At 41.1% G+C, this 15,711-nt stretch overlaps 1 protein-coding gene across 2 annotated transcripts in view; it reads left to right on the forward strand.

Annotated features, from left to right (window-relative positions):
- PPARGC1A (PPARG coactivator 1 alpha) overlaps positions 1–15,711 on the forward strand; it is a 153,151-nt gene that overhangs the window by 109,626 nt on the left and 27,814 nt on the right. For both annotated transcript variants that reach the window (XM_082257307.1, XM_082257308.1), the window contains one exon: positions 12,370–13,267. In XM_082257307.1, the coding sequence (XP_082113433.1) occupies positions 12,370–13,267 (898 nt within the window). The remainder of the gene's footprint in view (positions 1–12,369; positions 13,268–15,711) is intronic.

A 15,711-nucleotide genomic window follows, 5' to 3' on the forward strand; every position in this document is an offset into this window, starting at 1 on the left:
TTGTCTGTTTTTGCCAGCTGCAGTTTCCATTGTAATCAATGAAAACACATCAAAGCACACAATGACATGCATTTTGATGTGTTTTATTGATTTCAGTGGAAAACATACCTGGAAAATGGACAAGTAGGAACATTTAAAGGATTACTAAACCCAAGAGCAAATATTTATTATATTGTAGTTTACCAGTCCTTAGATGTGGCTGCTGCTTTAGATTTCTCTTTTCAGGCTAAGAACATTTTCAGCATGTATAGAAATATCTGCAAAAATGCAGAGTCCTTGTTACTTCCTGAGCAGAAAGAAAAAACAATGTTATCTTTCTTATGTAAACTACTAATCTCCAATGTAAATTAATAAAGGCAGGCCTGCTTGAAGTCCAGTCTGTGTGACAACCATGTCTCCCTCCATTGATACAGTGGAGAAGTGACCATAGTCACTCGGGGGCAGGAAATGTGGGTCTAAAAATTGCTTATATATATATATATATATATATATATATATATATACACAATTTTTGTGGGGGTTTATATTTTATTTATTATAGGTACAGTAAACCTCCCTCCATTGCGGGGGTTATGTTCCGGACCCAGCCGCGAAAAGTGAAAATCCGCGAAGTAGAAAAACCCTATTAAAATGCATTGTAGGCATGTTTTTTTTTTATTGTCACTGTACGTGTAAAAGCATTTTAAGGTCTTTAAACACACTTTTAAAACAATAGAAACTCATTTAAACACATAAAAGATACTGAGAGACATAGCAAGAGCTATGGAAAACACAAAAATATTTCATTTTTAATGATTTATATAGTAAAATAACATTACAAAAAAAAACGCAATATACCAGGACCGCAAAAACTGAACCGCAATGGAGCGGGGGTTTACTGTACTTACATAGCACCAACAATATACACAGCACTTTACATATGTATTGTACATTCATGTCAGTCCCTGGCATTTACAATCGAAGGTCCCTAAGGGTTCTTTTTACATGGGCTTTCCGCCCAGCGGCCTTAATTTTTGCTTAGCGGGGCTCGATTCCCCGATCCCGCTGAGCAGGCGGATGACAGGTCCGTCTCCGCTTTCTTTGCAGAGACAGACCTGTCAGATCCCCGCTCTCCTCTATGGGAGATCTGATGAAAACGGATGTCCGATTTCATCCGATCCTATCCAATCCGATCCTCCATCCACTGCTCTATAGGAGTGCATAGAGCGTGCGATCGGGTCCGCCTGAAAAAACTGACAGGCGGACCTGATCGGAAAGCCCGTGTGAAAGGGGCCTAACTCAGATACTAGAGCCAAGTTAGCTACCATCATGTCTTTGGAGTGTGGGTGTAAATCCACACAGGTGCAAGGAGAACATGCACACTCAAGGCAGATAGTGCTGTAGTTGGGATTCAAACTGACAACCCAAGTGCCGCCAGGTGAAAGTGATAACTCCAATTGGTGTATATCCTTCGCGCCTATGGATGGCCTACTGGGGGGTATGTGAAAATAAATATGGGGAGGGGGTTGTGATAGCAGCTGCTATAGGATAGGTTTTCCTTCTCATTCTCACAATATAAAGCTCTTCGCTGTAGGATTTATAGTTTTTAAAACTACGACCATTTGAAGATGGCCGCCGCCAGTGAAGTGAGCAAGTTGGAGTAGTTTGTTTTTAACCGCTCTTCTCTGCCCTATTTGAAATCTAATTTTGAATTTGTGACAGTTTGTTTCCAACTGCCAACATTTCAACTGCTGGCACTCCCATACACACACACCACACACACCCCACACCCCCCCCACACACACCACACACACACCACACCCACACATACCACACAAACTGCTGCCACACACACAACACACACACCACACACACCCCACACCCCCACACACATCACACCCACACATACCACACAAACTGCTGCCACTCCCACACACACACAACACACACACACACCAAACACCCCCCCACACACACACACACCACACCCACACATACCACACAAACTGCTGCCACTCCCACATACACACACCACACCCTCCCCCCCACACACACACACGCCACATACACACATACCACACCCACACATACCACACAAACTGCTGCCACTCCCACATACACACACCACACACACACACCCCACCCACCCCCCACACACACCACACCCACACATACCACACAAACTGCTGCCACCCCCCCCCCCACACACACACACCCCACACCCCCAACCCCCCACACACACCACACCCACACATACCACACAAACTGCTGCCACCCCCCCCCCACACACACACCTCACCCCCCACACACACCACACCCACACATACCACACAAACTGCTGCCACTCCCCCCCCCACACACACACACACACACCACACGGCAAGAACACTTCACACAATTTCCCCTAGAATTTGTATGTTTTCTAGTTATTATTATTAGACATGCATTCTGAATTCCCCAGCATGTCAATATAGGGGTGGGAAGGGTGGAGTAAAGCTATAAATCTATGCCATACACTTGTGATAGCATAGTATTCCCCTGCATGCTATTCCCCTTGCAATTTATCATCTGCCTATGTTTGGCGCACCCAAATACATGAAGATCACCCCATCTTGTTAAAATCTCTCAGACTGGACAATAATCCTCTAATGCTTGCGGGTACCTTTATACAGTACAAAGTGTCTCAGGCTCTTGTGGGACTTCTAATTAATAATAGGCTGCCTTCTCATTAGATTGGGTTCATTCTACAAATTAGCTGCCTCCACTGTGTCTTCGGGTCACGAGCAATGCATGATAACCTCTGACCCCGAGGATTAATCAAACCACCAAGTCTGAGTTGCGCTCTGCTGAGCATGCCCTCTTAAGAAATGATTTTAGGAAATAGAGTTAGGGAAGGAAATTGACAATCAGCTAATAATTTTAGAATTATGCCTGGCTAGGGTGAGGTGTGGAACAGTCAGTGCTTAGCTAGAACGCAGCTCTGTTTCATCACTCATAGAGAATTTAGCACCAGGTCATACTCTAGGTCCAAGGTTACCTCTATATCTGTCATCACTGCTGGCTGATGATAAATGATGTGACTGAACTATAATTATACAGCATTTAATAAAATCACCTACTGAATTCCACTGTCACTGACTGATATAAAAACATCCTTCAGTTTACTTATGTATCTCTGTGGTCATTTTTTAGAAATTGCATTAAATCTTTTTTTATATTGATTTGCCACAGAATAGCTTAAATGTAAAATCAGGTATACGGTGGGACTGGTGTGCCCTAAAGTGGTTGTAGACCCTTCCATATACCCAATGAAGTGACTACGCTCAGATGATACACAGGGAATAAACATATTCTCCTACATAAACTTTACCTGTTTATCTTCAGTCTTCTCTACTCTACATCCATTAAAAGTGCATAATTTATACAGCGTGTCTGAACTTTCAGAAAGCAGGGGGTGGGGAGCTGAAGTTACACTTTGCAGATTTCAGTGAGAAGAACTCTGAGAGCTGATTGGAGAGAAAGAACACACCCCTTCACATAACGCACAGGTACAGAGCTGAGGCTGTCACTCACCGGTTGTGTGCTGGAGCTCCCTCCCCTGTGACCTTTTTATCTCTTGGTGTCAGGATTGACTCATACAAATAGCAGAGGAACAAGACAGCAGAGAGAAATAACACTTAGTGCTCTGGATTGAGACAAGTAAACACTAAAAAGTGATATGCTTTGTTCATGTCAGAGATTTACAACCACTTTGAGCTGAGAGGGAAGTACTTTTCTGGGTACACAAGAGGGAGAGAGTTCAGGTTGAACATTACCAGTGTGATGATCTTCACTAGGGGTCTGGTAAGAATTGAGCAGTAGGAGCAGTGGCATGAAGTCTGCTGAATGGCGTTCTATGGAAAGTGGCATGTGTAGACAAAAAAAAAAAAAAACTACTGACATATTTCTATTTATTGAGTTCAATTGTGTGTGTAAATTAGGCGATCACTTTAGCTCCACTGCATACGAAGAAAACTTAATACAAGTATTTTGCCTGAATTCTTAGAGTCAGTGGAACTATATAGACAACACAGACTGCATATGTATTGGATGTTGTGCTTCCAGTTTAGGATACATGGCACAAGGGTTGCATCTTTTTCTATCTATTAGTAGAAGTCTATGAACAACTCAGACTGTAATATATGAATTATGCGGAAGTGTCACCAAACAAATACCTTTTGAGCTCAGCATACCAAAAGTCTATAAAAGGTTACGTTCTACAAGCAGATTGTGCTATACTAGATTTTGTTACATCGCTTGTTCAGATGACATAACGAAATTGTCTGATGTACATGAAAGACATAAAAAAAAAAAAAAAATAAATAAGTTCAAACACAACATTTTGCAGTTATTATGATAGGGTCAAGATATAATTATTTTATTAAATTCAATCAAATAAAAATATTTATAATAAATATTTATTTTACTTATGGCAAATTCACACAATGTGCAGTGACAGATGTTTTACCGCTTGTTAAAACGTCTCAGCGCAACGACACACAGGAAACAATTGTTTCCCGTGTGTCCCATTCACACAGCAATGCAGCTTAGTGCTGTGCTGCAGCATGCTGTGATAAATTTCAGACGTGCTGCAGTTAATTGCAGTGCCCCGACCCGGGCAGCGCAGTGTGCCACCCCACATTGCAGTGAATGAAATGTATGTTTTCTACACTTCAAATAAAGCTTGTACAAAACAAAACAACAAAAAAAGGATGATACGGTGCACTGAATCATACACCACACTGAACCCTAGCCAGTAGGCAACGGATAGTGGCCCAAAGGCTGAATCTCTCCTGCTGCTCTACCATTTAACACAATTGCAGTGTGAATTGGCCCTTAAAGTTACGCTCCATGGGGGGGGGGGGGGTTACCAAAACTGGAGCACTCACAATCTGCTTCAGCTGTGCATGGTAGCCAATGACCTTCTAACTTCAGCTTGTTCAATTAAGCTTTGACAATAAAACCTAGAAGTTGATTGGTTACTATGCAGAGCTGTGCCAGATTACTTTGTGCAGCCTGCTGTGATTCCTTGCAGCTTTACAGCCTGTTGCTCACTGCCCATGAATGAGCTGCGCTGCGCTCTGTGAATGGTCCAGAAGCCTTCTGGAACCTGGGATGTGTCCCAGAAGGTTGCGGGGGGAGAACTTCCTGTGGATCACTGCGTTGACCAGTCCAGAAGTGGGTTTGGGTACCTGTCAAAACCAAGTACTTGCTCCCCTTCCCTCCCCTCCCCTCCAAAAAAGTGCCAAAAACAGAAGAGGAGAGGGGAGGAGGGCATTAAGCAGAACCTCCCCTTTAGGGTGAAGTTCTGCTTTAAAGTCGAACTCTAGTCAGAAAATTAGGTCCTGCTAGATCACTTCAGGCTGACCCCTGTTGCAGGTATGTAAAACATTAAAAATAAGTACCTATACCAGTGATGGCAAACCATGGCACCCCAGATGTTTTTTAACTACATTTCCCATGATGCTCAACTACACTACACCCCATGAGCATCATGGGGAATGTAGTTCCAAAACATCTGGTGTGCCAAGGTTTGCCATCACTGGCCTATACTGATTGAAATCCAGTAATACACTGTTCCATTCTGCTCTGCACATACCCGGTTGCTCTCCATTATTAGGCACTTTTAAGCACTGACAAATTTGTAGAGGCCGATCTGCTCACAGCCTGAAAGTGGAATTAAACCATCCTATTCTTTACAGCCAAGGAAGCTGCATCTGTTTGACCTGCAACTGCCATGATTTTGACAAATTGGTTGAGGACACAAGCAAATGTGACAGTTAGCAATCCTGGCATTCCAGCAATGTAACTTTTTTTAAACTGTTATATCAATGGGTTTAGTTCCGTTTATGAATTACTGCTGCTCCGGGCTCCGGGCTTTAGCAAAATGGTAGCCTCAGCAGTAGGAAACAGGAGCAATTCTGGAGGCAATTTACAGCACATCAGTAGCATAATTATTAATGAGGAATGTATTTTCCTTGCTAAAGAACATTATTATTTATCAAATTGTCATGGGTAAATTTCCCCTTTTAAGGGGTTGTAACCCCATTCATGAAATTCGACCTAAAACACTTATATCTGTAGTGTTTACTTAACTCTCTCCAAAGCTCTAAGTGCTGTGTCTTTCTGCTGCTCTGTATAGTTCATATTCCTATCGCACACTTGCCTGGTTTGTAGGCACTCGTGTACTGGGTGCTGAAGCGATCATCATCTTGCCACTGGATCAGTTACAAGTAGATACATATTTGCCAGCACACCGAGGATCTTGCAAAATCAGTCCAAAAACTTTATTCCAGAGAAGATCACATCAAAAAAATATAGTGCAACGTTTTGGAGCCGCAAGGGGTCTTGCGCGGCTCCGAAATGTTGCACTATTTTTTTTTATGTGGTCTTCTCTGGAATAAAGTTTTTGGACTGATTTTGCAAGATCCTTGGTGTGCTGGCGAATAACTTCTGACAAGTTCTCACATGAGATAATAGCAGCTGAACATTTGTATTGGGGAGGGAGCTTAGAGGTAGATAAGCAGAGATCTGGTCTATTCAGAATTCAGCTCTGCATGTAACTTTGTTCCTCTGCCTATGTGGAGTGGGGGTGTGTGCCTTTCCTCCAATCAGCTCTCACATAGTGTAAGTCCATTCTCCCCACCCACTGCTGAAAGAGGAAGGAAGATTTATAACACAATCTGCACTTTCTAAAGAATGTAGAAAGGGAAATACAGCAGATAATCATGGAAAACGTATGTAGGGAGATTTGTTTAATCTCTGTGTATCGTCTGAGGCTGCTCTCTTCATTGGGTATAGGAGTATAGGAGAGGGTTTACATCCACTTTAAGTAACAGTGAAAATGTATGCTATTCATATCCATAAAAAGCAAACGACTTCCTATACATTTGTTGGGTTGGGATCCTTTTCAGAACAAAACTGTCTCAGGCGACAGTAAATACTCATTAGCCTTTTCATGTCCACTGAAGGTTTAGCCGTTTCAGATATATTCCCAGTGATTTCCCATCTTCTAGAAGCCATTGATAGACAGAAGTTCATTTTTCACCACATTTCCTACACATCTTTTTTGCAGTATCGAAATAAAAATGCGCTCTTTGTATCCATCGAAAAAGGCAGCCCGAAAAATAATGAGAGGAAAGCGCATAAAAACAGCAACAGATCTGAGTGCTAGAAAAAAAAAAATCTGTAAGTGTGAGTGATATAGAGGTCCTTGTTTATTATAGAAGACATTTCAATGCAGTAATCATAAATAGCGTGAAGGCTGTGCTCCACTGAAATAAGGCCTACATACCGTTGATTGTTTTGTGTTATGTGATTTGTCTGACACCCATTACATTCTGGATAATGGCAACTATTTGTTGCTGCGCACAGCGGGCTCCTTTCACAAAGGAAAAGAGCAATAAAAACCATACTCAGAATTTCATTCTGAAACTAGCTTCACATCCTATAGTTTGTGCAAGTGTGATAACAGTGTTCCATATTGTCTGCTGTCAGGCCGCAGCCTCAAACAGTCATTGAGACTTTTTTAGATCTCTCAGAGAGCTGTGCCAGCGAAAGAGGAAAGTTTAGACAGGAGCGTGGTTGGGAGCAGACAAAGCACAGGTTTACACTTCACTGACTTCTCAGGCAGTTCTCTTATTGGGAATTCTTTTCAGTAGGTTAAAGGAAACCTGTTGTGAGAGAAATACATAGGATGCCATGGCTGAAAAGCTGGCTGCTTGATATCATACTGCTATCGTTGCTTTAATATTTTTAGAGTCGCTGACCTGGAACAAGTAGGACCAGTACCAATGGACTTTGTACTGCAAATGCAATGTTCTTTTGATATCAGTTTGAGACACTTCTGAGATCGTTCATAGATCATTGCAGGTGTATTTTAGCTCCTTCTGACCTGCATTTGACCGTCTTCAAGTGCTTTTTGTCATCTCATAGACTCGTATGGGGAAAGAAAAGCTCTGGCGCAAAAACAAACACTCGTCAAGACTGGCCTTTGTGCCGCAACCAAATTTGAATAGCAGACCATTACAGTTATATTTTCACTAGGGAATAGGCAGGAATTGTAGATAACTAGATATACCTCCAACATACACCATGACACACTTGTTTGAGATCAGAGATATTGCTTAGGAAGCACTGTCCTGGTTTATCTTTGTTGAATGAAAGCTGAATGGATTGGGTTTCCAAACCCCCTTGATGCCAGGCATCATAGTAGTCTTATTACGATGGGAATAGACATGCAAGACATGCAATACCTAGTGTTATTTGGACCTCATGCAGCCATATCCTACTTTGCAGTCCTCAGTGGTTTAAGAATTAAAATTGAACATGGCCCTGGCTTATCTCAGTTACATTTCCTTACATAATTTTCAACTTAACATTTCAAGAAGTGTTTTGTTTCCCCTTACTACAGGATAAAATGTTGTAAGGTAACATTTTTAATACAGTGTTTTATACCAAATTGGCATGATATTTTTCTGGAATTGCTTGGCACTCAATATACAATGGGGGCAATGTAGACAATTCTTCCCGGTTCAGACCTCTGTCCCAACAAGTTTGACATACTTGATGTAGAGACACAATTACACTTAAGCCTGGTACACACCACTAGTTTAGGTTGAACGAAAAAAAAAAAAAAACCTGACAGTTCAGGTCGGAGCCGCTGTACTAACAATCCTATGTTAGTACAACAATCTTCCCTGCTGAGATATTGTGTTCTGACAGGGGGCATCCCTCCGTCAGAACATTCTGGTCAGTGCTTTCAGCCATTGGCTGAGAGTGCTGATCGCGAGCTGGTTGGCAGACCTTTTCCGGGCATGGGACTTTGACAGAAGCTGGGTTAACACCTGGCTTCTGTCAGACCGGCTGCCATACACCTGGGCCAAATGCCAGCCAGTTTCAATTGCACCGGCTAATGCCGGCTGACATTCGACCCGTGTGTACTTGGCTTAAGATTGTCTACATTGCCCAATCATTTCTTCACATGTTTTCCAAGTTGCTGACCACTGCTTTGAACTGTCCACTTAATGAAGCCCATGAATAGTAAACAATGGGCTAAACAAAATGTTTTAGTTGTTTCTAATGCCTAGACTTTTTAGATTCACTAATACGCAAACTAGGTGATCTTGTATACCTTGTAAAATTTAAGATACATTTGGCTGTACCCCTCTGCTTTAAGACCATTGAAAATCAGTGAATAGCCTGCACAATTCCTACCCCCTCCCCCCATCCACCATTGACAACTATGACAAGCTGATGATGGGGGGTGGCCACACACACACATAGCTTCTAATGTTTGTGAATTCTTCCACCTGTGCATGACTTTTAGTAGATGGTGTTGTTTAACAGAAAGCCTTGCCATTTTTCTGAAAATGCACTTTAATTATGTAGTTTTGCTTTTACTGTATCCCTCTTCTAAAGCTGGCAAATTCTTGTTTTCTCTTTCTTTTCAAATGAAGATTTTCATTAAAAAACATCAGGACGTAATTATGTTCGCTTTAATATCAATAGCCTGGTGAGTCTGTAAACATAATTACTTAATAGGGCTAATTATAATTGTATTTTTTTTTTTTTTATTTAGAAAGTAGTGCGCCAAAAGTAAATTAGGAAAAACATAATTTACATCGCCTATAGCTAATGATTTAATGTTATTACTTCTCACTTTGCACGTTGAGCAAACAAATTATACAAGTTGCAGAAAATTAAACTCATTTTAGTACCATGCTGGATCCTGCACACTTTTAATTGTTAGAATGTGCCTCTTCATTTTGGATGCACCACCAGAAATCAATTTAAAATATAAATTCATATGCTAAATGCATTGTTAAAGTACCCATAAAATGAACCTACAATCTGCTTTATTAAAAAAGTTTGTATGTGTGTGTAAGGTTAATATTGTAGTATTGATATTCCCATCCCAAACTTTGCTGGATAAGGCTTTAGGAGTAGCAGGTGTTGTAGCTGGAACAGAAAACATCACAGATCAAATGCACATATTCACACCATGGATCATCAAATACATCCAAATATTTATTGAAGAATGATCACATCACAGAAGACATAGTGCAATGTTTCGGGGTCGTGCAGGACCCCTTCATCAGGCATGTGACATAATTCGAAACCTTGTACTATGTCTTCTGTGATGTGATCATTCTTCAATAAAGATTTGGACGCATTTGACGATCCGTGGTGTGCTGCCGAATATGCAAATTTGATAAAGTTAATATCGGGGACATATTTTCGTGCAGAATAATCACTTCTAACCAATTAAAGAAACAATACAAGAAATCTCTACTTAGAACCTTTGATAGCCCTGTTTCTCAAAACTCATTAAGAATAATATAAGAGTTATTGGCAGGCTGCAGGTGGGATTTGACACCACTTTATTCCTTAATGCAAACAGAGAAAGTGGCTTTACCCTCCCTGCTGTGCTGACTGGCATAGCTCTATGAATCACAAAACTTGCTGGACAGAATTTCTATGGCAGATAAGACTGTTCTCATTTTAGCTGTATGGTTTAGCTGTAACTTTGTTAAAGTATGCATCTCTTTAGGTTTTCCTTTGTAAAAGCTACACATAAGCAGTGAGAATGAATTTTCCCATACAGGCATAGGGGCACCAAAAAACTGAGTGGTAAATTTTTTTTTTTATTTGACCCATAACTTAAATAAAACCTTTTGGCTACAATTTCACGTTGATTAATACAGGAATGTGTTGTTTTGAATTTATAATTAATAAGGCTTCAACTGATCTGGGACTTTCTTTGACATGCATTAAGTAAGGCAGTAAGATAAAACCACTTCCACTAGAGATCTTAACTAACAGTGCATGGATGTCTTGCCAAGCATGCTAGTAGTAATACTGTACACAGTCATAGTTATGCAGCACTGATGAGGGCTCTAATTTAATTCCCAGCTGTGCTGGCATAGAATTATCAAGTAGTAGCAGGTAATATTCAACTGGATGTTTCTGTAGTGTTGAAGATGTTTTGTAGCTTATCCAAACCACCTCCTCAGTTCTTTTTCACAATTAAAGAAGTGGCGTAAATAAGCTACAAAAAGTCTTTAACGTTACGGAACAAGTCAATTTGAATGTTACATACTGTTAGATGTACCATGACATGGATAAATGAAAACCTTCAATGTCACAGAAATGTTTGGAAAATAATATTGGACATTAAATTGTGCCTTAGGCCTCTTTCACACGGCCGCTCCGGTGTTTGGCTCCGCTGCGGGACTTTTTTTTTCACGGAGCGGATGACATTTGTGTCATCCGCTCCGTATGTCCGCGTATCATCCCATCCGTTTGCGGATGATATGCGGACATAATGTAAGTCTATGGGCATTGCGGATGTCAGCGGATGAACCCGATTTTCCTTCCTTTCCGTTTTTTGAACGGAGGAAAAATAGGGTTCTGTTCCGTTCCAAAAAACGGAACAGAACTGAAAGGAAGAAAATCGGATGTCAGCGGATGGTATTCCGCTGACATCCGCAATGCCATTGACTTACATTATGTCCGTAAATCATCCGCAAAAAAATAGGATGATTTGCGGACATACGGAGCGCCCGTGTGAAAGGGCCCTTAATTGTCTTCTTCTTGCGCACAATCCCAGTAGGTGTGTTGACAAAGGCAGTTTTAAAAACAGTTCACCAACCCAATGAGCTCTATCACCAAAGAGTGGGTTGATGTTAGGTGGCAGAAACATATCTTAAATAGTCTTCAGAACATTAACCTAGACTTCTAACATAGTCACTGCTGATCAGACATGAACAAGTCTATCAGAAAGTTCCAGGGACCAAGCACTAAAAAAAAGCCTGATGTGAACGGGGAGGACATATACTAAAGTTGGACCAAGCTAAATCTTGTGCAGCTCTGCATATAAACCAATCAGCTTCCAGGTTTTATTGTCAAAGCTTACCTGAACAAGCTGAAGTTAGAAGCTGATTGGCTACCATGCACAGCTGCACCAGATTCTGAGTGCTCCAGTTTTAGTAAATCTCCAGGGTGTCTTAAAATGCATGTGTTTATCAGCAGCAAATTAGGTTGTTCCTTTTACATTTAAAAAAAAAAAAAAAAAAAAAAAAAGAATGCAGATTCTGATTGGTGCTTGGATACAAAAAAAAAAATGCTCCTGGTTGTGGTAGCATTTTTGAATAGAATTACATTGCAATGGCAAATGGTGGTATAGGGATCAGCAACTTGATATCAGTTAAAAACCTCTCTCTTTGAACTATGATACGCAATTTCCTGTCTTTATTTCTTGAAAAGTAATTTATAAAATAAATAAACCCATGTTGCCCAACATTTATAAATACAATTTTCATTAAGTTTTTTATTTTGTGTTTTATTTAGGACTAACTCCACCAACAACACCACCTCACAAAGCCAACCAAGATAACCCATTCAGGACTTCTCCCAAGCCGAAGTCTTCTTGCAAGCCTGTTGTGCCCCCAGCTAAAAAATCTCGGTACATTGAGTCTTCCACTATTCAAGTTATTAATGCTAAAAAAGGTCCCGAACAATCTGAACTGTACGCACAGCTGAGCAAAACCTCCGTGGTCATTGGACAAGAGGAGAAAAAAGTGAAGCGACCTAGTTTACGGCTTTTTGGTGACCATGATTACTGTCAGTTTATGAATTCAAAATCAGAAATACGTATAAGCTTAACACAAGAATTACAGGCCTCAAGACAACTTGAATGTAAGAATTTGCTGCCTGGGAAAAAATTACAGGTTTGTTCAACTAAAGAACAACAGGAGAGTCTGAAAGACAGTTTTGAGGTGGCAATGCCAAGTCCTCAAAATGGCAATAGGAAGCCACTGCAAGACCAAGATATCCGTGCAGAACTCAATAAGCACTTTGGTGACCCAACACAAGCAGTCTATGAGGAAGAGAACAAAAATGGTGATGCAAGGAGCAATGATTATTGTGATGATCAATTCTCTAGACTACCTATGTTTTTAACCTCTGGACTGGGTATGGATAATTTGTTTGATGAAAGCGAAGATGAGAATGACAAACTGTGCTATTCCTGGGATGGAATACAATCCTATTCATTATTTGATGTATCACCTTCCGGCTCAACTTTCAATTCTCCAAGCAGATATTCAGTTTCCCCACCAACATCCATTTTTTCTCAAAGGATATGTTCTCGGTCCAGATCTAGATCTTATTCTCAAAACAGATCATGTTCTCAGTCTCCATATTCACGCTCAAGATCAAGATCTCCATCCAGCAGATCTTCTTCAGGGTAGGTAAAATGAGTGCTTTGATTCCTAATAGTTTTCCACATAATCTTAAAGTAACTCTGTCATGTAAGGATAGTAAAGGCTGCCATTGCTCACTTCCTTTTAAGAATGCTAGTTTCCTGCCATGTTAATTATTATTATTTCAGGTACTTATATAGCGCTGCCAATTTACGCAGCGCTTTACATATACATTGCACATTCACATCAGTCCCTGCCCTCAAGGAGCTTACAATCTAAGGTGATACTTTTGGTTTCACTGCTTTTTAGGTAGCGGACCCTGAATAAGTATAGAGATAATTTTGAAACTTTTACAGCATGCTTATTTTGGGTCTGTGTCTCAAAAACATTTAGGTCAGACACAGCCAGGCAGGAGGAATTTTCATTAGGAAGATAGCAATGGCAGCCCCGATATTTCCGTAGTGACATTGTCACTTTAAGAAACTGGGTGTTGTCCATGCAGGACAAAGAAACAGATTCAGTTTAGATGAGCCCCCACCATCATCATATATTTACCTTTATGTTGCCCCTCAGCTGTGCCGTTTGGCTACTGAGAGCAAAGAAGTATACTTTGTACTTCAGGGTACTGAGAACATATGATTCCCCCCCCCCCCCCCCCTGCTTACTCCCATGTGACAGCTTGTTTGGATGATCAGGCAGCCAGAGCTGTCAAATAAGAGTTGTGAGGAGAGTCCTTATACCAGTTTAAGTTTTATGTCAGTCAAACGGAGTGGTGGAACAGTGAAAAGAAGATGAGTATAAGTTGTTAGTGGGACCGCCATTAACCACTTCTGGACCGGAAGGATTTACCCCTTAATGACCAGGCCATATTTTGCGAGTCTGTAACGGACAATTGCGCGGTCTTGAGACGCTGTACCTAAATAAAATGTATGTCCTTTTTTTCCAACAAATAGAGCTTTCTTTTGGAGGTATTTGATCACCTTTGCTATTTTTATTTTTTGCGCTATAAACAAAAAAAGATCGACAATTCTGGAAACATTCCCCCAAAAATCAAAATTTTTTAACATTTTAGGCCAATTTGTTTTCTGCTACATATTTTTGGTAAAAAAAAAAATCACAATTAGCGTATTTTGATTGGTTTGCGCAAAAGTTATTGCGCGTCTACTAACTACGGGAAAGATTTATGACATTTTTTTTTTTTACTAGTAATGGCAGCGATCTGTGATTTTTTGCGGGACTGTGACATTGCGACAGACAGATCGGACCCCTGACTGACATATTTGATACTTTTGGGGGGACCAGTGACATTACTACAGTAATCAGTGCTAAAAATATGCACTGTTACTGTAATAATAACACTGGCAGGGAAGGGGTTAACAGTGTGGGTGATCAAGGGGTTAATTGTATACCTAGGGATGTGTTTCTAACATAGAGACCTGTGATCCTATATAGAAGGATCACAGGGGCTCTGTGATCATTCCAGGGAGAAGAACGGTCAGCTGTGTTTACAACAGCCGACCGTTCTTCTCTCTCAGCGGGGAACGATCGTGGGTGTCAGACGGCATTAAGAGCCGCCTGCCCGCTGCATCGACTTCCCCGCTGAGGAGCGGGATCGGGAGCGCGCCAGCGACAGCACGCCCCCTAGCCTCCTGCGGGCGGCCGACATATAGCTACGGCGGTTTGCCCAGGAGCGGCTGCCTGCCGCAGTATAACTGCGGCGGGCGGTCGAAAAGTGGTTAAAGTGAACCTGTTTGCCTCTGTTACTTTAAAGTGGTTGTTAAGGCTCAAGTTTTTTTTACCTGAATGCATACAATACATTAAGGTAAAAGTCCTTCTGTGTGTAACAAGCAGCCTCCCCTAATACTTACCTGAGTCCCATCTCGAACCAACCATGTGCATGAGAGCAGCAGCTCTCCTGGGTCTCTTCCTCCTCATTGGCTGAGACAGCAGTGGGGAGCCATTAGCTTCCGCTACTGTCAATCATAGCCAGTGAGCCAATGAGGAGATAGCGATGCCAAACTGCTCTCCATGTGTGGATTTACACACAGAGCAGCGGCTTGGGAGCAAGCCTGCCCAGGTGCCCCTATAGCAAGCTGCTTGCTATGGGCGCACTCGGCAGGAGCGCCAGCGGGGGACTCAAAATGAGGAGGATCAGGGCTGCTCTGTGCAAAACCATTACAAAGAGCAGATAAGTATAATGTTTGTTATTTCAAAAAAATATAAAAATCTGCTCTTAATATCACTTTTAATTCTGTGAAAAGCTAGTTAGGTTAATATGACTTTGCTCATCCAAATTATGGACAAAACTCACTGAAAGTGGAGTTTACACTTTACATAACTACATGAATGTAAAAAGAAAATATTTAAATTTAAAAAGAAAAAAATAATAAATAAATAGACAAAAAATCATAAATAAATACATAAATATAAAAGCTTGCATCACATACATTACATAAATTGCAGGATAGAAAGGAAGCATACTGATGCG

Source organism: Pelophylax lessonae (genome assembly GCF_965119305.1).
Source record: "Pelophylax lessonae genome assembly, chromosome: 1".
Lineage (NCBI taxonomy): Eukaryota > Metazoa > Chordata > Amphibia > Anura > Ranidae > Pelophylax > Pelophylax lessonae.